We start from the raw sequence: 23,862 nt of genomic DNA, 5'->3' as shown, positions 1-23,862 counted from the left end.
GCAGGATATAGAGCCAGCCCAGATTTCCTAGTCCCAAACCAGCTCTTCAGCCTACAATGCTCCTGTAACAAGTCTCAAGCACTTACCCGTAAGGTATACTAAAACCACACTTTCTGCTTTTACAAGAGAATTGTTTTTAAAGACTAAACACCTGAGCAGTGGAAAAATGGAAAAGCTATTTTCAGGAGAAATTCACAGTTGTGTAGATGTATCTTTCACTTCCTTCTCCTAGTTCTAGATTTCCATATTATTTTTTCCTTCTTTAAAAAAATAAATAAAAAGAGGAGCTTTCCAACCAACCCTCTAAGGAAATTACTGGCTCTATTACTACAGAAACAAACAAACAAATAACCACTAACACTTTCATGTTTTCCAAGTAGCGCCAAATGTACCATCAGAGAACACACACCAGTGTTGGGAATATTAGCATGTCACTTGTGTACCTTGTTGCAATCAGTATTAACAAAGAAAGGCTTTAAACTCACGACATATTTTAAAAAAAGCTTCACGTATCTGAAGTCAGATAAACATGCTTTACAGATGGATACAACTGCCTGAAAACACGTTTCCTGGGACACATGAATACTGGCTTAAGCGTGTAAATGTGTTTGACTTTACCTGTCAAAAGGAGTCTGTACTGGGGAATCCTCTGAACTGGCTTGAGCAGATAGTGCTTGAGGGCCAGACTAGCACAGCGGGGGCTCATCTGAAAGAAATATCCAAAATAAGCAACAATCCTGTGGTAGTCAAGGGTTCCAGTAAAAGAAAACATCACTACAAAGAGTTACTGATAATATCAGATAAGCTTTATCTTAAAGGTGTGACTACTGTAGTGTCACACTGCACCAAACAACAAGCATTTCCCTGCGTGGAAGATGCATGCAAAATTAATCATGAGTTAAAAGACATCAATAAGCATTCATATTTTCTGTGGATTCAAAACAGGTTCTTTTGCTTATGAGGAAGAAGGGTGAATCTTCCCAGAAATAAGGGAAACGCCATTTTTCGCTCATTTGTAGCCGCTGCTGATGTCCATTAGACAGATAAGCAGAGAATAGAGCAGTGTTCACTCAAGAAGTTTTAATTAATCCAAACCTCTAAAGATAACACAGAATAAAAAGACCCACGCTTCAAAATTTTTAATTATCTTGAATTTGCATTCAAAATAATGGGTATCAGAAACACAATCCTTAAAAAGACCTCTTTTCTTCTTCCTGTACTTGCTCACTCTACCTAAAGCTCTTCCTTTGCCTACTGTAAGTAGCCTTTTTAAGGACTTGTAAGCAAACAGAGCAGGGATTACCCAAGGGGAAACTAGCCTTATAGGAAGTAAATTCACAGGTTGTGTGGATCATGTTCTGAGGAAGCTTGCACCTCCCCTCTGATTTAAGGGAATTATGTAAAAATCTGGCAATGCTTTTAGTGACATGAATCAGATTTCATCTGATTGTTACATGGACTAGGCTTAAAAGCTTCAAGAAATATGCAGAGTAGAAGAATCCTTTTTCTGTATTTCCAAATGAAATGAAATATGATTGCCGTGAGTAAGCTACTGCCCTATAATGTGGTGGAGAGATCAACCTGCTTAAAATAAGATAGTTAATCATTGCATAGTATAATCAGAAGACAAAACCAAAAAAAAAAAAAGCAGCTAGTGATTTTGTTAATATGCCTTTGATATAATTGTAGCAAGTGATGAATTTTCTGAAAATCAAGGTCCTTTACTGTATCTCACAGTGGTAGCCAACATCATTAGTTACTTTACAAAATCTGAATTTCTTTCCACTTTCACCCTAAGTCGCAAGCCAAGGCTCAGAGAAAATAGAGGATGTTGTCTAAAGCTTTATGGAAGATTACAACTGCTGGAAAGGAACATATCTTTAAAAAAAAGATTACAGTACCTCGAAGTCTTTCACTACTGAAGCAAAACCTGTGTTCTTCTTACACTGCTCATCTAACAGTGCAACATTTTTATCAAATTCTTTGATGTAAGTTGAGTACATCTTCAAGTAGGGACCCTTTTTTACGAATATATCAGCAATTCGTTGATGTTCAAGCCTAGAAACGAGAACAGAGCAGTAAGAGCACAGAAGTGTGTACATCCTAACCTTACAGCACCACATTGGTCTTAGCAGTAAGATGTGCCAGTTTATTTCTGAACAAAAAGCTTACAGCCCAGCAGATAGGCATTGGGCTCTTTAGCTACTCTGAAAAATCTTACCAGCACACCTCCACACACTAGTTTAAGGCTAGATTACAACCACTTGATATACAGTCTGTTTAAAAAGGTCTTGAACCATCTGAACACATTAACACGAGCTGGACTTCTGAGGAAATGGATCTCCAAACTTCAAAATGCAGTCTTTATCCCTTAATAGGAAGCATGGGATTAGAGCATTTACCCATTTCAGTGCCTTTGTCTGTATGCTTTCTTTAGGTGATTTAGATCCACCCACCAGCGTAATTGAGACTGGACTTCAATGGGACCGTGGCTGTCAATCAGTGCTGTGGCTGGTTAATAGATCTCAGCTACCTTTAAAATGCAAACCAATCTTCAGAACAGCCTCCTGTTCCTTTAATGAAGGCAGTCCATTTATCATGCCCGTGCACATGTAGGAACAAGAGCTTTCAATTAAAACTGAAGTTTTAGACAAAAAAAAGTGTGGTTGCTAAAAACATGTGCTGGCATAGCTTCTGGATGCACCTAAATGCCAAATAAAACAGCTAAACAGAAAATTATCTCCTGTGCCTGCAAAGTCAGCCCTGCCATTTAACAAGGCCCATGAAAAACAAACAAGAGTCAAACCGCGGTCACGCGGAGTCCCTCAAGCCCCACAGATAAATTTTAACGACATCAAAGGAGTGGTGTTCCTTCACTGATAGTCACCAGTGAGACAATCGCTCCTCCAGCTCCCTCAGCAGGTCCCGGTTGAGCTCGTACAGCTGAGGTAGGTAGTACAGGATCTGATTCAGGATTCTGTCCTCAATCACTGGCTTCCCAAGCTGCCTAGAGGCATGTGCCACCGCGTCCCGGAAATCCTGCCGGAGTACAAAGAGGACAGAAACCCCCACCATGAGCCAGCAGCCTTCAAAGCAGCAGCGCAGACAAGAGCGCGTTCTCTGCAGACATCCCAGGCCCTGCTCCCTATTACTGAAGGCGAGGAGGGTGCCATCTGGGTTATGTTTCCCTGCAGCTTCAACTTACTCCTGTGGGACAGCCTTAATCCCCTTGGTTTGATGCTGGAGCTTTGCTCTCTTGCTCCATATGCACGCTGTGGAAGTCATTCGTTATTTTTATACCACACCCTTAAGAAATGTGCTGATACTATACGTAAGGAAACTACAGGGGGGGAAAAAAGCTCTTATCTGCAAAGGTATTGGTAGCCTTGAGTATCTTCTTGCTAAGATTTGGGTCAAAAAGCAAAAGTGTTGTATCAGCTAATGCAATCATAATACTGTATTTTAAAACCACACTGGTTTACAAGTGCCTTCTAGGAAGACATGCTGCATAGATAAAAAAAAATGTAGTGTCACAAAAAGTTACTGTATGTAGCAGCTCTTACAGGAAAATGACCATCTAACGAAAAGCTTTTGTAACAACACATCGGAACCACGAGATTTCAAATGTTAATGATCATCCAAACAACACTGGTACCTTCAAAACATTTACAGGGAGGAGGAAAACCGCACTTATCGCTGAAGGATCTTGTGGCATTTTTATGTTATAACCAGCTCTCAACGGGACAGGGCTCAACCTAATTGGTCCTCATTAAACTATTTAGAATTAAAACCTTGTCCCCATACAAGTCAATATGGCCAGGACTGCACCCATAAGGAAGCTGGGTACGTGTTAGGCAAGGCATCTTCCCTGATCATATGCAAGCAAAATTTTCAAAAAGGTTAGTAATTTAGCATTTCCCTTGAAAAATAATCAAGTACATAGCACTACCTAAACTGCAAAAAAAGAAAATCCAAATTAGCTGTATTGTCATCTCTTGCTTGAATTTGGGCATAAAGCAGGCACCAAATAACAGCTCTTTTTAGTCTGCAGTCTGCTGAAACCTGATAATGAATGCACAATCTGTAGGTGGCCTGAAAAAGGTGACCAAACAGCATGTTCCTACGTGGGATGATGAGACATCTTAAATATGCATGGGGTCCACACCTGCCTTTGAAAGTTTGTAGGGCCCACAGGTTAAAGGTGGGGAAAAAAAATTAAGCTCACACACTCACAAGTCTTCTACTACAGGTCTCGCTGGCTGTCTCATCAGCCCAGCATCTGGCACTATTTAGGGTTTGTCAGACTCCAGTCTCAACTTTCTCCTGCCCTCTCCTCATTACATCAGTGAGCTGCAGACAGCTTCTTGCTCTGTGACCCTGGGTCGCAAAGGCTGCGCCGGGGCAGAGTTATGACAAGAAACTGAAAGGAGATACAGGGCGATGGCTGCGATGGGGGGAGGCTGAGAACTAAATGCAAGGGAGTTAAAAAACAGATGGCGTTATTCATATGGAAATGCTCTGTTTTACATCCTCTGTGCAGACTAGTGACACATAGGTTAACTACCAGCTGCATCTTATGGGTTTTCCTGACCCTAGGGCATTGCTTAACACTGAAATGATACATGGCATTACAATGGCAAAAGCTCAAATGGGGCTTTTTGAAGAGCTTCATGCAAAATGCATCATCATATTATGATAATACCCCCCCCAAATCTCATGCACACACAATATACAGTATATGCTTTGCCATGGGATGAAACAAGAATTTTCTCCGAGTGTAATAAAGCTACTTGTACAACGAAAAGAACAGCAGTGCTGTCTGTAAAGTAATCAACAAACCCAGCTTTTCCCTGACCACACAATGAAAGGAGAGCAGGGAGCCAGGTTTAAGGACCAGGAGATAAGACAGGAATGTCACTTGTAGTTAAGAGCATTTATTTAACTTCTAGATATAGCATTCAAAGAGCCTGCAGGATGTTTTCCAAATGCAGGGGGGGTTGGTTTCTCTACTGGCTTGATCCAAAGTCCATCGGCCTCACTGGGCTTTGGATCACGCTATGAAAGAGTGGCCACAAACGCAGCCAACCCAAACTTTATTTCATCGCCCCCTGCGTCCCCTGCCACAACTGAGCAAAGGGAGGAAGCCCTGCAGAGAGGAAACAGAGGGAAGAAAGATAACGTGAAGATTTCAAATGATGCAAAACAGACTGCTGAACAACAAAGGCGATAAACTACAGCGCTTTTTTTTTCCCCTTTCTTTTTTGGAATTATCAAGTCTTCACTACAGAGGCAGTGCAACGTATTTGTCACCGTAATCATATTAAGCTTTATTTATAACCCGGCAGTGCATGTGAAGTAACTGTCATGCCAAGTTCATCTTGAGATAAAACTAGGAGGTGAAGGCAGAGGGCCCTTGCCTGAGGACTGGGGGAAGGAAAGCCAAACAAATGGAGCAAGGTTACAGCTAACAGAGCTTGCACTTCAAGGTACTGGCCTTCTGAGAAAGGAATTCCTTATCTAAAAGGACTAGAACCTAGAATGGGTCTATTTGAATCACTAAACGTAAAGCATGTTAACAAGTAAAACCTGAAATTTTACTCCAAAGAGCAGAAGCTATTCAGACAAGGAACTTTTATATATTTATATACGTATATATATACACACACACACACACAAAATTAGGGCAGTGACTTAGAAATTAGAAATTACAGTAATACCAATTCAATGCACCAGCACCTAATTCCTTCTGAAACTAAATCTGTTCACTGCTGAATAAAACCAGAACTCCTGTTGCAAATAATATATACATTGCTCTGATATCTATAAATACCTGCAAAAAGTGAGTCATATCGCAAAGATGTTTAGCATACAGTACTATATAACACTGCCGAAAAGCACTGCTTTCTTCAGTCTGTTCAGAAATGGTCACCTGAATTGTCCTACAAAATACTGTATTTAAAGCAATGTAGCAATCCATCACAGTGGATTTTAAAGAGAGGTTTTATAATTAGTCTTTCAAATACTCACAAAGAAATAAACAAACTTGCCATGCTTTGGAATTAATATGTTAATTTCACTGAAAACCACCATTTGCAACTCTAGACAAAATGTTTCATATGCTGTGTGACACAAACCAAGAAATTATGCTCTACTGAATCATCTCAGTTTCTTACCAGGATAATTTTTCCTATCAGAAGAAGAGAGGCTATTGTATACTTTCTGAAAACTGCTTTCTGAAGTGCTGGGTTACAGTTTCTACATTATATTCTGGTCCAACAGTAATCTTCTGATACCGCATTTTACTGCTTAGGCAAAGACAATTGCCTTTACACAGGGACTTGAAGACGGCCTCATCACCACCTCTGGAAAGCACATTCTTTCCGTGCCAGAAAGAGTCTCAGTTTATTCTAGACTAAGACAGCATCTCGCTGGGTACTTGTCCATATCAAAATCTGGTTCAAGCAGTTTTAAAGGCTTCTCAGAGTACAAACAGTTGCTGAATTAATGCCTGATTAAACATTCCCAACTTAAATACCTTAGGGAATTTTATTTATTCTATTAGTACACAGTCCCGCCAGGGCTGTTCAGTTTTTAAACAGCATTTCAGGACGGCTACCACCATTGCTGCTCTCCCTTCCCAGCCCCCACCCCTCCTTTAATGCAGTTTCCTTAAACAAGCAAATGGCCGTGATATCTGAAATAATTCTGACCCCGTCGTGAATCATCCGTGCTCAGCCCACACACTTCCCCTCTGCAAAGGCCCTGAGTCACAAATCCTCTCTTTCCACTGGAGGATTGCCGGTGCAATGCCGAGCAGCTTGCCCCCACCCCAGTTTAGGGAGCAAAGGAAGAAGTTTAGGTGTGCACCACAGAAGGTCCTGACTAGACCGAACGCTCACTCAGCTGCTGACTGGATTAACGGCACCTTCAGGTACCTAAGAGCTGAATGAAGTCAAGTTGGAATGGGTGAAGTTAAACCTCCTCACACATTTAACTGGAAGACACGATCTAAATGTAGCCACATATTTCACTCCTAAGGTTTCAACCAATATTCATCTTGGATCCGTTCTCCTAGAACATACCATCAGCAAAGCAAAAATAAGCCATAATCCCTTCCGCTGAGGTACAACTCCCAGCTAAATACACCTGCAGATAGCTCAAATATCAGTTTAATTTAAGGAGAAAAATATGTTTGCGCTTGGCCTCCTTTCAAGGAACACACACACACATCCTATGGGGGGAGGAGAAGAGGAGAGCTGCACATTCTAGGAAACAGCCAGGCTGCCGGCCCGCGACAAACTGTAAACAAGGCTGCCAGGAATACACTTACAGAAGATTTCACAAATACATTATTTCAAGCAAAAAATCAAATGGGCAGTCTTGACTATAACTTTACAGTTAATAGAGACCGCGAATAAATGCGGATTGTGACATTTTTCAAACCCATGAAATCACTTCTGGAAAACTGACAGGGAATTCCACACCTTTTTTCAGGCAGTAAAACCATTTACAAGTGTTTAATAACATAATATAGTTAATTTTTACAATAATTATTTGACTGTGATATATTCTGGGAATGTTATTTCAAGCAATAGAGTGGGTCATAGACCAATGCTTCCTTCCAAACCAAAATTATTTCATTAGCCTTTTAAATAAGGTAATGACAACTGTGATTCATAGTCAGGTGCCTCAAATCAGAAATTCTAAAGCACTTCACAGACTAAGAATTTATCTACTTTTTTACCTTAGACTGGTCAAATTTTGACATTTAAAATTGGAGAAAAAGGACTTGGGAGGTTGAGAGAATTTTTCACAGCCAAACAGTTGGTAAGTAGTAAGCCAGAACCAGAGGTCAGGACTTCCTTTACTCCAAAACCCACAGCTATTTTATTTCTCTGTATGCACATTACATTTTCTTTTCCCAAATCTATTATGAATAATTTATTTGTCATAATATTTGACCGCAATTTAATATACAGAAGGCCTACTTTTTTTTAATACACAATTTTGCAAATGTCTTCTGAAAATAGAAACATTAAGCCAGAATTTCCCAGTCTTATAAGTGCCTATGGAAGGACACACAACAGAAAAAAAGAAAAATGTTTGACCTCTGATCTGCCTTCTGCAATAAGAGGGTGATCTTGTGCCTGCAGAAAAGTTGCAGGTGCCTCCTGACAACTTTGTCTGGCTCTCAGAGTCCTAATAAGGACAGAGCTGGGGTGTAAGTCAGATGCGGAGACCTTAAGGCTCAGGCAAAAGCCTAACCTTTCCTTTTTTCGTGCAGCACAAAGTCACACACGAAGCAGAAAGACCATCCAAAAAAGCACGTTCCTTTGCTGGACCAGAAACCTCATCGTCCATACCACAGCAGAAGGGGAGAAAAATCAGAAAGGAAGGAAGAAAAAACAGAGTGGTGAGAAAAAAAAAAATGGATAAAAGAACTGAGAGCAACTAAGCCAGGCAGCTTACCCAGCTTACTCTTACAGTGAGAGGGTGCTGGGGTGCTGTTGAGGAGGCCCTCTCATTTGTGCAAAGCAAACCATGTCCAAAGACTCCACAAAGGGCACCAGTCCTGCCTTACTCCTGCCCAGGAACATACCTTGTTCCCTGACATTTCACATCTAGTTCACAGGTCCTGCTCCCCCCCTTCTCATTTTTATTTTTTTTTCCTCCAAGTGCCCTTAGGGAAGAAATACCATTTCTCACATCTTCTCAACCCTCATCTACCCTGTAGAAACCATACACGGGCCATCTCACAAAGATGCATACACGGAACTGGTTTGATGTAAGCCCCTTTGTTTTCAGGAGTTTCTAAGAGCATTTTACTGGAATCTTATCCACTAAAACAGATTTACAATAGTTACAGAAATACAGAGAATTCAAGATTGCATCTCAAGTTTGATTTGCCTCAAGCAAACCCATTTGAGAGAGCACCATTGTCCAAAGCCAGTTAAAGTACATTATCTCTACTGTGACTGGCTTATTTCATGCTATAGAAATGTCTCCAAGTGTTTAGAATTTTCTAGACATCTTTTGTAATCTGTCTCAGCAGAGGCAGTCAGACGTACTTAAACAGTGCGACAGTGTCCAAAGAGGCAGACACCCTGATGTCTTTGAGGAGTCGCACCACCTAACTTGACTGTGTTAACATAAAAGAAAAAAACGCCAAAAACTGTAACCAGTTTACAACCACATTTCCACCATCTCAACTGCTTTAGGCTCCATTTCATCAGTAGCAACTTAAAACATTTCTCTTACATCAACACTCTTGTTGCACAACTGGCTTTGGTAATGCAGACTGGACAGAGTACTATTAACTTCAAATCTTCACTAATTGAATTAGTCACTACATTTCAGGTATTTACTCTGGAAAACCATTGCCAGAGTGTTCAGAAGGTGTAACGGTGAGTCATCTGATCAGCCCAGTCTTTACTATGGGTGAAGTAGCCCAGTACGGGGAGAGTCTACGTTTTTAATTCATAAATCTGCCACAGGTTGCTTGACTGACAGTTAGTAATCCTGTCACTGAAGCTAGTAAACCAGTGTGATTCAGTCCATATGAAGTCTGATAGGTTGTTTTATCAACATTTATATCTTATCCATAAAGAATATATGATCAAAATAAACAAATTTAATAACATCTGTGATGAACAAACAACAGCTCTTAGACCCACTACACTGTAAAAAAAAAAAGTTTCTGTAACCTTTCTCCGGTACAGCAATGTTGTTCCATGAAGACCGCACTCACACACTGCCTGAAACTGGTGCCCACTCTGGCAAAGATGCTTACCGAGGTTCACCTTTACAGAACAATGGCAAAGCTGGTAACAGCCTAGCATCCCCTCTTAGACTACGTTGAAGATGTGCTGATTGTTACTGCCAGCCAACACAACTTTTTGTAACCTGTTTGCTAGAAACTTACATAATGGCTTTATGTGAGTTACCCGTTAAAACAAAGCAAAACACATCCTACAACACCGCACATTTACAATGTGTGGACAACCTTAAGCTTATGACAGAAACTTCCTAAACTCCCTACTCTCTTCCCTTTCCCCTATTTTTCCCGGTTGCCTGCGACCTCTGCACTTGACAGCCTTTGCTTCCAATGGCATTATCCAGATGCCTTTTGTACGCTGACAGGCGTGGGGCATCAACCACCTTGCTAGGAAGCCTGAACCTGTAAATACCATACACGTTATCTCAAGATATATTTTCAAGGACTGGCACACTGAAAAGTGAAGACACCTTTAAGACATAAACTGGTGCCAGAAATATGTGATAATTTAAGTCATATAGCTTAAAAACTTGTTTATACTCATTAGGATGATTCTCGTCCTTTAATGAGTATTTACACTTGAGTTTTGTACCAGAAACAATGTTGAATATAAATTATATATTGGCCACAACTGCCTGATTTAGCATTTAAAAATCAAGCCTGAACAAAGTAAGAAAATCAATTACTAAAATGGAGGGCAAAAGAGGAATCAGCAAGTGGTGTGGGAATTTTTGTTTCCTTGAAGATCTCCATATTACAGCATTGTATACATCCATACATAAGAGTCTTTGTTTCCGGTTTCACAGAACACGCTTCTCCAGAGAGCAACACGGACAAATGCATCTGTTTGCAATGGAGCTACTTCACTGTCCAAGGGAAAATTACTATGTTTGCACTTCACAGAGTGATAAAATGGTACAAACGCATATCACTTAGAAGTTGACAGAAATCCCACCAAATTAAGCTAGAGAAAGCAAAGCTAACTAATTTCCTATTTTATCATCTTCTACACAGCACGTGTAACACACGATTGGTGTGCATAACCAAGGACTAAATGCTTAACCCTTGCTGTGGACATCATGTTGTGTGTACTGCAGTCACAGCTGTTATCAGAAAGCAAGCATCTGTCAAAAAGCTGCAGTCTAAAAAACTATAACGCCATGTGATGGATGCAACATAAGAGCTAATTATTATTTACTATTTCTAATGGTAAATTGATCCCTTCCTCTCCTCTCGACTTTAAAAGTTATTCTAACCAAAGATTTATTTTGGTTGCTATGGTACAAGTTGGTTTATAAATATGGTGCCGATTAACATAAATGGATATATATCCATTTTTAATATTCAAGCAGTATCCCCATCTCAGCTGGAAGATTGCATACATTAATAAAGGAGCCCCATAAGGAACCACCAAAATATCCTTTATGAAAAATCTGGAACTTTAAATTTCTGCTGAATTAGATTAACTTTTGTATTTTGAATACACAGAAAACGCAGAGGAAAAAAAAGAACACATTCACTCCAATAAAACCAAAACATAGAACTTTAACAGCGATTAAACAAACAGAAGAGGAAACTTGCTTTTTTTTTGTACTTACAATGTGCAAGAGCTTTAGCACATCCACAAACCTATCAGAAAAGCAAGAAAAAGCACAGTTATATTTCAATTGCCCAATTAATATAAACTGAGTAGCTTTTAAGTTTAGTATTGACACTTACACTTTCTCTGAGCTCATGATCTCCTTGGCAATATGGTAAACTTTTGTCTTCTTTCCAGATGCCTTGCTCTGCAAATAAAACTATATGTTATACTATGCACCCGATAAAACTCTTGTAAAGATCATTTCAGGCTAGTAGTTCCTCAAATCCAATGTAATTAATCACTAATTATTTCTAATAGAAGTGTTTTATATTGCTTTGAAATCTCCTGGCTTTCCAGGATCTGTGTGAAAATCAATATAGCTTCTAGCTAGAAATAACACTAATAGCGAACAGTAGCCTTTTATATAACTATCAGCCTTTCTATTTAATTATTACAGGAAGCACCAGTGCCCATAATGGATGAAGCGTTAGGAAGTGATTATTATTGGTTAGTGAAAGTAGCGAAGTGTGGATAATGTGTGTATATTATTCATTATCTCCTGATTATTACAGCATCAGTAGTATTTGCAGTAAACTCAAATGGCTTTCATAAATATCTTAAAAGAAACAGAGACTTTATTGAAAAAGATGGAAGGAGAAAAATATGACACAGAACAGAAAAGTCAACTTCTGACAATCTACTAAAAGATTTGCTGGAATACATAGCAACCATACTGTGAAGCTACCCAAGTGTGAGCTTCACAATCTACCTGGGACACTGTTTAGATGATGTTGGTTTTTTATGTACACACATATGGCTTCCAAAAGTCAAGGCTACTGTTCAACACCAGATAGAAGTGAACAGATATAGCAAAGCAAAAGGGGGTAGGTGTCAGGATGCAAATATTTTTTTTCTGCTCAGTAACTCCCATGTATAATCTCCCTCAGTTAAAATACACCTTTTTCCATAACAGCTCTCATGGTTTGCCATATGCCTCTCTGCTACCAGCTGTCACTACATCTATTACATATTCAGGCTTCCATTTCAATGGGCTGCAAAGAAAAAGCATGGATGAAGAGGAATAAAACATCATAAAGAAGACAAATGCAATCGAAGCCCTGAGGACACTGTATTGAATATAGTAAGCATAGGCATTGAACAGCTTATTTTGAAAATGAGGTATCAGTGCCATTGCACATATGAATCTTGAGCACTAATGCTGCAAAATTCATCTACAGTTTTAGTTCTTCTCCCAACCTATCAACAATTCTCTAGTGCTAGGAATCAAACAGTGGAATTGATGAGATTCATAGGTTGGTTTTAATTATATTGTAACATTCAATAAATTCAGATTATTATTATTATTTTAATTTTAATTCAATTGACAGTCCCAAATTACTAAATTTAGAAAATAATTATTTTCTAAATTTAATAATTCAATGTTGCACTTCACACATTCAAAATACATTATGTATTTTATATACAACTATGCACAGAGCTGGGATTTAACTTCTAAAATTAAGCTAATTTCCAAAAAGTACTTAGATCCGCCCAGTGAGGGTCAATCAGATGCAGGCAAGGTTGTAACACCCATCCTCAGGCCTCGATGCCTTTTTAGACAGCACAGCTGATAACACTGACTCCAAGACTGAACTCACAAATGCTTCCATTATGCAAAGCAAGGTATCACGGTGGATCTCAGAGTTGCAAATCAGATGAAAATTAGTATTTTGAGAACAAGATGCTAATGCAAAACAATTACAAAACGAAACATCACAGTCCATTTTTAACCCCCTTTGAAAGACTTTTCACGTACCAGATGGCAGTGAAAAGGCCACTTTGCATTTGTTCAGCCAAAAGATCCTCCGGGCCTAAAAGAGTCTAAATTGGAGACGTGAAGGATATGGACTGGGCTCCCTCTCAGATGCTCTCTTGGAAAGAAGCCTTGTGACTCCACTAATGGACAAAAAGCATCAAAACAGCCAGATGCTTGTGGTAGGGAAAAATAAAAACAAAAACAAAACCAGCTGAGGACCGATGCATTGATTGCTTCATTCCCTTCCACAGCTGCAGGAGCCGTGAGGAAGCTCTAAGCAAGAGCAGGTCGCTGCTAATCCCCAGCTGCCGGCTGCACGTGCCACAGGCTGGCTGGAGCAAGCTGACAAGCAGATGCTTCAAAACAAGCTCTGAATTACTTGGTGGCGAGCACACATCACACAAAACCTGTCTGAGAACCCTCCTAACAGGGACTTTTTTCCTGCAAAACTTCTGTCACAGAAGGTTGAGGGCATTTTTAGGGGCACACAGGTCAGCTAGCTTCTGTACAGATGCAATTCTGCTAAGTAACACAGACATAAGCTTTTCCCTCCCCACATTTATTCCTCTCAGAAGATCTAGTAAAGTGAAATTCAGACCTGACACAACACCATCTAATCTTCCCTTCCAGCACTGAGAAGTCTCACTGCAGTATTTTTTTGTTGGTGGTCATGGTGGTGGTTTTTTTTTTTTGTCTTGTTTTTTTGAAAGGAACCAAGTCTATCATCAAAGAAAACAAAGCTCCACTTGGAAGGAGGTAAGTGCCACCAGAGCTGGTACTGAGGAGAGGCAATATTCTATGAGCATGCTGGTGTTAAGGCTCCCAGGACTAAAAAAAAACATCCTTCTTCGAGATGCAAGTGGTTTTTTTCTGTGAGAAGAGGGATGGGACCCCTGATTTTCATTTTAAATAGTTAGCACTGTCCCCCTGTTCCTCATCTGAAGAGGAAAGAAATAAGATTAAAAGAGGGGGAAATCGTTCCTATCTGGCATTCACAGAAGCTAACAGAAAGGCAGACCTTGACCTTCACACAGTTGACCATGACACACACTCCCTCCAAGGGCCATAGAAGTGGTCCTGCAACCTTACAATGACAGGCCTCAGCACCAAAGGAGTCAATTAAGGAACCTAAATACTGAAAAGCAGGTGGAGACTCCTGTTTTTCAGTCCATTGAAAAGGAAGAATTAAAAATTGGTTTGGTCATATATGTCCTGTGTGCCAAGCAGTGTTATGCAGCGACCACTTACATGTTAGTTAGCAGACCACGTGAATGCAAGAAAGCCGTTTGCACAGACAACGTGGTTACTGGAACACAGCCCACACTGCATGGCCAACCCCCTGAAACAGGACTATCCAGGCAAAACTACAGCTTCCAAGAGATTTTCCAGAAGCAGCGCCTCAGACCTTGCAACCTTCACCTGATCCCTTTCCTTGGGTTTCACCAAGGCTGACAAATCAAATGGGCATGAGACAGACACATTGTGCACTCTAGGATCCATGAGGAATAGACAGCCTCATTAACAAGTTATTTTCAAGCCTGACCGTTTCAAAACTGAAGATCTCTGAATACACATCTGTGCGTGTAACTACTAAACGAGCATGATAGGGAAGTCTGCAGCTCACCAACTCAGTGAAAGACTAAGAACAAATGTGCCAAGCAGCACTTTCTAATAGCACATTTTTAAACTTGCTCTATTAATATTAGTATAATGTTCACAAGTCAAAGTTTTGGAAAAAATGTACTAAACAATAAGAATGAAGGTATGGAATACATAAAGTTACATTGACTCAATGCCTTTTATTTGAAAATATCCCAACAGGGTCTCTTTAAATAGCGCACACAGGAGGGAGGAATAGCTCCAAAAGATAAGGATGTAAAAAATACCTGATCTTGAGAATCAGGCTCCCCTTTGCTCGAATCAGAATTCGTGTCATCATCTTCATCGGAACTGTTCACGATATCTTCTTCGTCTGACTGAAGATCTCCCATTACCATGCCAGGATGATCATGGTGCTCTTCTAAGGACCTAAAATTAAAATATATACAGTCGATAAACATACCATACTTTAAGTAAAGATTTTTCTGTTTTACCCCACAGTAACTGGTGTGCTTGGTATCAGAAGCATCAAGAACAGTAGTGTGTAATCTGAACATGATGACGGCAGTAGGATTTTCTACAGCGGACCCACAACTCTGCAATGCTTTATCTAAGCTGGTACTTGTACAACGCTCACTGACAGCAGCCAAAAGCCTTGGGACCTTTGGAGTATTTATGTTATTCTTGTCCTTCAGAGTTTACCTGACAACAAATATGATAACTCTGTTCCCCTATTGCTACACGCACATATAGCATAACATTTGTACTGTGTGCCAGAAACATAAAGAAACATCGTGGTTTTTTTGCTTCCCTCTCTCTCGTAACAACAGGACCTGTTCCAGATGCAGTGCTCAGACTGGAGCTTTCCGTCTGAAATTTTAGATGCATATACAAGGCTATTTATCGATGTTATTGAAGCTAGCTAAACAACCGCATCAGGGATGGCAATATTATAACTGTTCTGCCCAATACTTCTTAAAAACAAGAAAGCAGAATCTTTTGATTTAAAACCCCTATCCCCCAGAGACAGACACCTTCCAGGTAGCTGTCAGCCAGAAAATATAACCGTGTTCTGCTGCTGTGCAAAGATTACAGAGGTCTCTTTTCATTCGCTTCAGCTGTATTTGCAGCACAGAAATTGCATGAGACAGGCACACGACCTTCATTCTCTAACTAGCCTTGACAACTTTAACAGATCTAAGAAATGCATTTCTAGAAAATAAAATGGGGGTGGGGTGTGGTTTAGGGAAAGCTAAAGAAGAAAACAAAATGACTAGAGGAAGCAGAGCCTGAACTTTTGATAAAGTCATATAGAAACATAGCAAATCCCTGTGCTCCTAGTTTTAATCCTTAAGAATATCTAATAACTTCATATCACACTTAAGCAGTGTCTAAATTCACAAAATCTGTGCTCAAGGCCTACAGAAAGATGCCAGGATGCCACAAGCTTATTGTAATATGAGACAAAAGTGATTAGCTGTTCTACAAAACCAAAAGCAAATGCAGAAACCCTTACCCCACAGCTGTTGTAGCCAGCACAGATGTTACTGTGCTGACCAACACCTAGTTTTGTGCAGCTAATATCTCTCACAGCTACATATTTCTTTCCACAGATGCCCTGTGCCTCCCTACACAGGGGATGGTTAGGACTTATCTTTTATTTTTCCTAACCTTGACTCACAAGCAAGCAGAGATGGAGGGCAATTCTTTACACCCACCACCTCCAAACATGATAGCTACCAGAAAGAAAACATGTCAGTGTGGATCCCATGGGAAGCAGCTGCCAGTCACCTTTTTTTGAATAGCTGAAATGAAGAATACCAAACCAACTGTGTGAGGATGCTCTGGCAGCTACGGCAAGGTGTGATTATTCAGTGCTCAAGGCAGAGACTGAAAAAACAAAACAGCAAACAAATGCTGATCGCAAACGGAAAGATATTTAGAGATGAAGACAAGATAAGCTGGCCTGTGGGCAGACCTTGGTCAGCCATAAGACGTAGAAAAGACCAAAATAGCTTGGTTCTGTTAAAGCAACACAGGAAGGACAAGGGAAACACCCAAGCACTTATTGTCTCCCACAGCCGAATTGGGTTGGGGGGGAGAAGAGCTTGCAGGCTCATCACTGGGTCCAGACGAGAGACTGAGATGAGGCTGTGGCACCCTGGGAGCACGGAAACACCCAGGTATTTCAGTTTGGAGACGATCAGCCTCACGCAGAACAGATGAGCACTGAGGATGCCAGGGACGGCTCCCGCAGAGGCTCCACGAGTTTCAGGAAAGCAGAAAAAGAGGCTTTCCCTCCTGCAGCTGCACTAGCGGGGCTCTAATATTTCCACAGTTATTTGTTAACTTCAGCAATTCAGAAAACTCCTCGTCTAGTCCATTTAATTCACAGCCCAACGACCTGTTGGCCTGAAAATGTTTAATTTTAGCAGATGCCATCTCCTATCTTTTTATTTTATAGATGACGGCCATCTTTATTTCATCTGTGACATTACACAGGGTAGATCTACCCCTTTGCTTGCAGGTTGAGAATCTAAAGAACTAATTACTGCTGTTTCTTTCTTTTCTATGTAATTATTTTTATAGTTTTACCATTCACATCAAGCACTAAATCTATACTGATCTGGAATGACTTTTTCCATTGCAAAGTGCATTAAGAGCTTTATCTCTAACCACATCAGAATTCACTTTTTAGTCTCCTATTCATTAATATTTACCTTTGTTAACGGACATCTTCTTGCCTTTTTTCCTATCCTTAGTATTAACTGGTGCTTTAATTTACTTTAAGTAGGATCTCTTCGCACCACAAAAATATTACTTTCACACTTGTGAAATCATAGATCTTTTGCCTAAGCACATGATACAGGAATATTCTCAGATTTTGCTACCATTTTCCATCTAAATGCTTCCAGACAAGTGCCAACACATGAACTTGTAGAAAACCTGCTCTTTTTGAAGTCAGAAACAAGCATATTTCTAGGTGAGGCTGTATTCTGCTTGCACAAACATAACCTAGTCAGCACTGAAGCATGAGGAACAAATTAGTTGGCCTGTGTTGAGTGAAGAATTTTCTAAATGCAAGATTAACCTGCTTATTTACCAGAAACATTTAGTTGAAAAAATGGAAGTTTTTAGTAATTAACTACTATCGATTTAGGATGTTTAGCAAGTATCTGCAGATTAGAGCTGTTCAGTATATTTTTTTATTCCTGTGAATTACATTAATGTTTAAGGAATGAGCTCCTTTTCTTGCACTCATGGTATGTATGCACATTCCCATGCTATACGTGCTATTCCCATAAAGGAAACTGATCCACCAAATCTTTCTTACAGCATCTGCCCCCACAGCCAAAGCACCTCAGAGCAACTGCTACTCGTCTTCATACTGTATTCCTTCAGCTCACAGCCTAATGCATCCCTCAGGTTCTTCCGCGTGGTGCGTTTAGCTTTTGGGCGTTCTGGGCTTGTCTTTGGTTTTCTTTTCCTTTTTCGTACAACAGATCCACGATGGATGAGTAGATGGCTAATGATCAAAAGTCACATCACACCTGCCCAGTTTCCAGAACCAAACAAGCCGCGTGTTCAGGGATGGGATGCAAACCCGCGGGTTTGTACTCCTCTTCAGAGGCGGCTGTGACAGTGTCCCTGCGCTGACCGGCCTTTATCAGCCACGCGTGGGAGAACACGTCACTCTCCTCGCACCTTTTGCCTCAACCTTTCGTCATAAACACCACGGCTTTTCTGACAAAACAGAAAGCGGTTTTGTATATACTGATCACTCTCTCTGTACTTTTCCCTCTTAGTCCATCTATATCACAAATGTATATATAGTTCACTTATAATTATCTCTAGACTAAGTGAAATTCCTCGTAGCCTCTAAATGAGTTTGGAAATAATAGTAAATCTTAAAATAAACAGAAGGTTTTTTTTCCCCACATATCAATTCTCCTTTTCCAAAATACCACAGGCACGCAGTAGTGGTTATTTTTTTTGGCACCTCTTCTGACAGTGCACAATATACCACAAATACCTCCCTCTATCTTGTTCCCTCTTCATCACGATTCCTTGTCCTACCCACTGCGCTGCTGAGAGAAACTTCTGCATTATCAGTCATGTGAAACACCATCACTGCCAGCTCACCCTACTGCCCACTGAGTAAGAATACCCTGTCATACCATGTGAGCAACCTACCTAAATATAGATGCGGGGCTTTTTCGACACACAGAACTAAAGGGGTGTCAATCTGCTTTGGAATGAAGCAGTTTATGGGGTGCAGCATTTACATCGTGCTGGATGTTCCTAATGCAATAGCAGAACACTAATGAAACTAAACATGCCAGTCCTAGTCAGACAAACAAGATAAAACTTTCATAACATAAAGAACTGCCATCAAGCTATTCCCGACAGAAAAATAAATCCTATCCTGAGCACCACAAAAATCCTTACTGTATTCAAAACATGACCAAAACACCTTAGCTCAAATACTGTAACTTAAAACTGCAAATGTTTATTTCCACATGTATTTCTTTCATGTAAAAAAATACTTCACTGTTTGCAGCTTTATAAACTAAGGTATTCAGTGAGGCTTGTACAAGCAAAAAACTTCCAAAACCTGAACCACCAGCATCATATTTTTTATTATTTTTTTTTTCAGCAAATTGGTTAAACTGCCAGACTGGAACCCTAGATTCACATTTTTTATGCTGATCAGGATAGGATTTATTTTTCTAGCTGGAAGAACTTGATGGCTGTTCTGTTTATGTGTATTACTATAGAATGCCCAAACAAGCCTGAGGCTTTGCTTTCAGGCATTGTTGATTTAGACACTGCATTGGACACTATAGCCTGAAGTCACAATAAACATTTCAGTCTTGGTTCCCAAATCATTTAGAAAGCAATTGTTATTTTAAGCTCAACTGAGATGATTCAGAGAGATTCTTTGCCATGCAATGTCCCCAACATTAAGTATGTTAACAGTACCTTGGAATTAACTTCATATGCAGAATCACCATAACTATAAAAGCAAGTTTCCACAGCTCCAAATTATTTCTTCATATAGATTCATCCACACTGCTCCTTTATATACATTTTCTTAGGATTTTCTTTATTTTAAGAGGTTTCTCTATTTCTAGTAAATAATCACAAATATGTAGGAATGCTGAATGAACAAACTTAGCACACAACACTCTGCTAAAAGCATAAAGTTATCTCTCATGCTTTCTGCAGGAGTGGCTCACATATTTATACTTCTGTCTCTTTCCCCAGTATTTTTTTTTCCTGCTTTGTTGTTGTTTCATCTGATTTTTAAGGAAGCCTTCAACATACAGGCAAAAATTACACAAACTTCAGTTTACACTAAACTAGAAAATACACATCAAAACATAAGAGAGCAAATAAGCTATCATGATATGATATGATTGCTTAGTATCATAGCTAGTAGGATATTTCATCTCAAATCCTTTTTCTACTGATATACCATTTCACAAGCCTTTCACAGTTGTTTTCATCTCACGTATTGCTCTTTATCTACTTCTAGTTTAAATACCTCCAGCCCACGCAATCGATTTCAACAAATAAGGAATGTTCAGCAGTGTGGTTTGTTTGTTTGTTCTAATGACCTAAAAGCATATTGACTGTCTGTGGACCTGCGGAGGAGAGAGCTGATAAGGCTGTTACATTTTTTCATAACACTTCATACTTGTAATAGCTGTAGGTATGGCAGCATGCCTCGCTGACTGACCCCTCACTGGATCCTTGGTGTACACTTCTGACAGTTTAAGAAGCAATTATATGATCTGGGCACTTAGGACGGCAGAAGACGCTCTCGGAATGCCAAAGCAGAAGGGAAATTATTGCTTAATTAAAAATTGCTGCATTTTGTTTAGTGAGTTTCCTTTTGTTTTAATTTGATACTTTTTATTTAATATACTTCAATGTCTTTCACATTTATTTGCTGCAGGTGTGTTTTGTTTTTTGTTTTGAAAAAAGGAAATCAGCTGTAGAAAGCAAGCATACTTGGCAAAACATAAAGATAATAATGAATACTAGCCAAGATCACTAATGAGCTCCTGTGGAAGTCTTAAGGAAATCTATGAAGGCATTAGTGATCATCTCAAGATTAATAAAGGCATCAATTAATGTGCTTTTTGGACACATTACATTTTGTTTCAATACCTCAGCTCCACAACCATCTTGAAGAAGACAACATTAGCCTATATTTCCTTTTCTGGACCCTAATCCATCATAACCTCATTATTCAAACTTCAGGTTCTCTGATGCCAGCAACTATTGACCATTTTAGCTGTTACTGAACTTCCCTCCCATATCGTCCTCTTCACATCTCCCTGCTTTCCATATCTCATTCAGACACACCGGACCAGCAACCCGCATATGAGGATGAAACGCAGCATGGACCAGTTGGCTTACTTCTCTTAGTTATTCCTACAGCATCAGTCACATCTTGGGTTTAATGACAGGTGCACGGCTGGAAGAGCTCAAGCTGAGACTACAACCTTCCTCTCCAGTGCGGAGGGCAGTGTCAGAAACATTCATGGGTCTTGCTGCAGCTCTGGCGGTGCCAGCTTGGCTGCCAGCGCTGGGCATTGGGTGCCTTATTGCAGACAAGCTACCGGGGCTTCACCTTCTCTGCCAAAAACGGTGCTTCTCTACAGTGAGAGCCACTTGGCAAGATGTCCTCTCAAACAGCATTTTACAAGGCAGCTTTAAAGTTATGCTTTTAAGGCTTTAAAGTTCTGCCACAAGGACAACACAATGATATCAATAAGCTCTCGGTGTTACTGGGACTAAGAGCAAGAAAAAAAAAAGACAACAGACTGGGAGTTTTCATGGGTCCGATGCTAGGGAATGTGACAGACAGCTAATCTTGATCTCTCTTTCATTTATTTTATTTTTACGACCACTGAACAGACCGTGCCTCTAAGATCCATTAGTTATTTTTGTGAGCTGTCCTTCCATAGTTGACATCGCTGAGGGAAAAAAAATCAGACATATATTAAAAAAAAAAAAAAAGGCACCACAAAACAAATATCAGGCAAACTAGACCAATGAATTTATGATTATTTGCATCACTTATAATTCCTCTGGGATATTCTCTCCAGGCTGGTTAGGGAACTTTAAGGATAGAATTACCAACATAAACACTCCTCAGTTAGCACAGCCAGCAAACAGAAACCACCTGATTCCAGCTGAGCAACTCAAACGGAAAATGTTTTATGCAAGGCACCGCCCTCTTTGTCCTGGTCTTTACCTTTGGATTTGCCCCTGCTCACACCTGGATTTTCTGGGCTAGGGGCTCTCAGAGGCCCTGCTGACAGCTGGCACTGCATTCAGCTTGTGACACCAGCAGTTCTGCACTTGGTTGGGCACGTGGCAAACTGCAGCACCTGACTTGCTGGAACCAGGCAATCCCAGCATTTGCAGCCTGAAGTGTTTATTTTTGTGTTTGTTATCCTCAAGTCAAGACAGTCATTATTGCTCTCCTCAACAATATGAAAAAAATAATTTGATTTTCATTTTAAGTAAAAATAAGCAAGGCATTTGTTATGTGTTTCACAGTTACAGTTCTGTACTTTTTTTTTTTAAAAAAAAAACAAAACCGATCCATTCAACCCATTCTTCAGCTACCCTACTTCAGGCACGCTATGCTCTCTACCGCTCACTGTGCACGCACATTAGTGCACAACTTTAAAAGCGTGGCTCGGAGGCCACTGCCACATCCAGCACCGATGTCAGCAGCTGCCAGACCGGCTCCTGCCGCAGGCAGCCTCCCGCAGGCACTGCAGCCTGTCTCAGTTTCTGCTCTGCTGGACCGTTTGTTGACAATTCCCCCGCTCCCTGGAAAGTTCAGCATAAACACACATGCATGCTTCAGATGCTTCCACACTCACCACAGAAAAGCCTTATTTAAAAAAAATAAATAATAATAATAAAAAAAGAGGTCTCAGTTCTAAAAGTCTCAGAGAAAACTGTTCTCTGACCCAATTTATTTATCACGTCAATATGTTTACTGAAGCAACCTCTGCCACGCCGCAGGTGGTGTACAGCAAGCACATCGATTCAGCTGCCCAGCGCCATGGCATGGGCACGAAGAGCAGAGCACACGGCCCCATTGCCCTGCCTCTGCCAGAGCTACTGCTGCACACCAGAGGACTTCATGTGGGTTTAACAAGCCAGAATCCAAGCTGATGCCATGGGCTGGCCTTCTGCATTAGTACTGCAAAGTGAAACACGGCAGCAAATTGCATGGATTTAAACCCTTGCCTTGAAACTTGCAAAGGGGAAGGACTCTACCAGTTCTTCTCAACGCCACCCAAAAATGTGAGGGATTTCACACCTTCAGAAGTAGGTAAAAGTATAAAGTCTTTGCAGAGTTTACAGCTTTTTGCCTTCCCTGATCATTAATGCTGGTTTCCAGCCCTATTTCATAGGGAGAGCTGCACATCCAGAATGTTCATGGCCAAAACCTTTGGAAAAACTGGCATGGAAGTGCTAACAAACAATACGGAGAAGGACCACGAACAAACAGTGTTCATTTACAATCAGGACCTGCTACTCTAACTCTTCACTCCCCCCAGTGAGAAGTGTTTACTGGGAAAGGACAGCAAGACCAGAAGAGAATTCTAGAAAACTATATGACAAAATCTCAAACCATGCATTAGCAATTAGGAAAGGGGGAACTTCAACAAAGTGAGAACAAAAATTCCTATTAATACCCATTTCAAGCAAAATTGACTTTACCTTGCCAGGACTACCGTGAAATTCCAGTGTATAACTACTTTTCATCCACTAAGACCAAAGTCAATGGAAGGGCCTAAAACCTTATGTATTGACTGATCATTATTTTTATTAATTTTTGGTGACTTTATCCCTGAGATCAGGGCTGTAATGGTTTTCTTCAAAACATTGCTTGTGCAATTTAAAAATAACGCACAGCCCATCGCACTGCAATTTTTATGTGTCAGATACTTAGAAGATGACGAAAGAAAGCTAAATATCAGAGTACTCAAAAGCTAGTGACTTAGAGCTAAAATAAACACAGAGTGACTTAACTCTTAAACACACGGCTGT

General features: G+C 40.2%; 1 protein-coding gene across 2 annotated transcripts in view; it reads right to left on the bottom strand.

Moving 5' to 3' along the window:
- The window catches only part of FGD6 (FYVE, RhoGEF and PH domain containing 6), an 80,432-nt gene that overhangs the window by 38,226 nt on the left and 18,344 nt on the right, over positions 1-23,862 (bottom strand). For both annotated transcript variants that reach the window (XM_083806964.1, XM_083806963.1), the window contains 6 exons: positions 15,060-15,201; positions 11,495-11,562; positions 11,374-11,404; positions 2,888-3,039; positions 1,902-2,058; positions 619-706 (listed from right to left, as the gene is read on the bottom strand). In XM_083806964.1, coding sequence (XP_083663090.1) covers positions 619-706; positions 1,902-2,058; positions 2,888-3,039; positions 11,374-11,404; positions 11,495-11,562; positions 15,060-15,201 — 638 coding nt within the window. The remainder of the gene's footprint in view (positions 1-618; positions 707-1,901; positions 2,059-2,887; positions 3,040-11,373; positions 11,405-11,494; positions 11,563-15,059; positions 15,202-23,862) is intronic.

This window comes from Anser anser, assembly GCF_964211835.1.
Source record: "Anser anser genome assembly, chromosome: 1".
NCBI lineage: Eukaryota > Metazoa > Chordata > Aves > Anseriformes > Anatidae > Anser > Anser anser.
The sequence above is the reverse complement of the archived record's forward strand: the minus strand, read 5'-3'. Positions and strand labels throughout refer to the sequence as shown.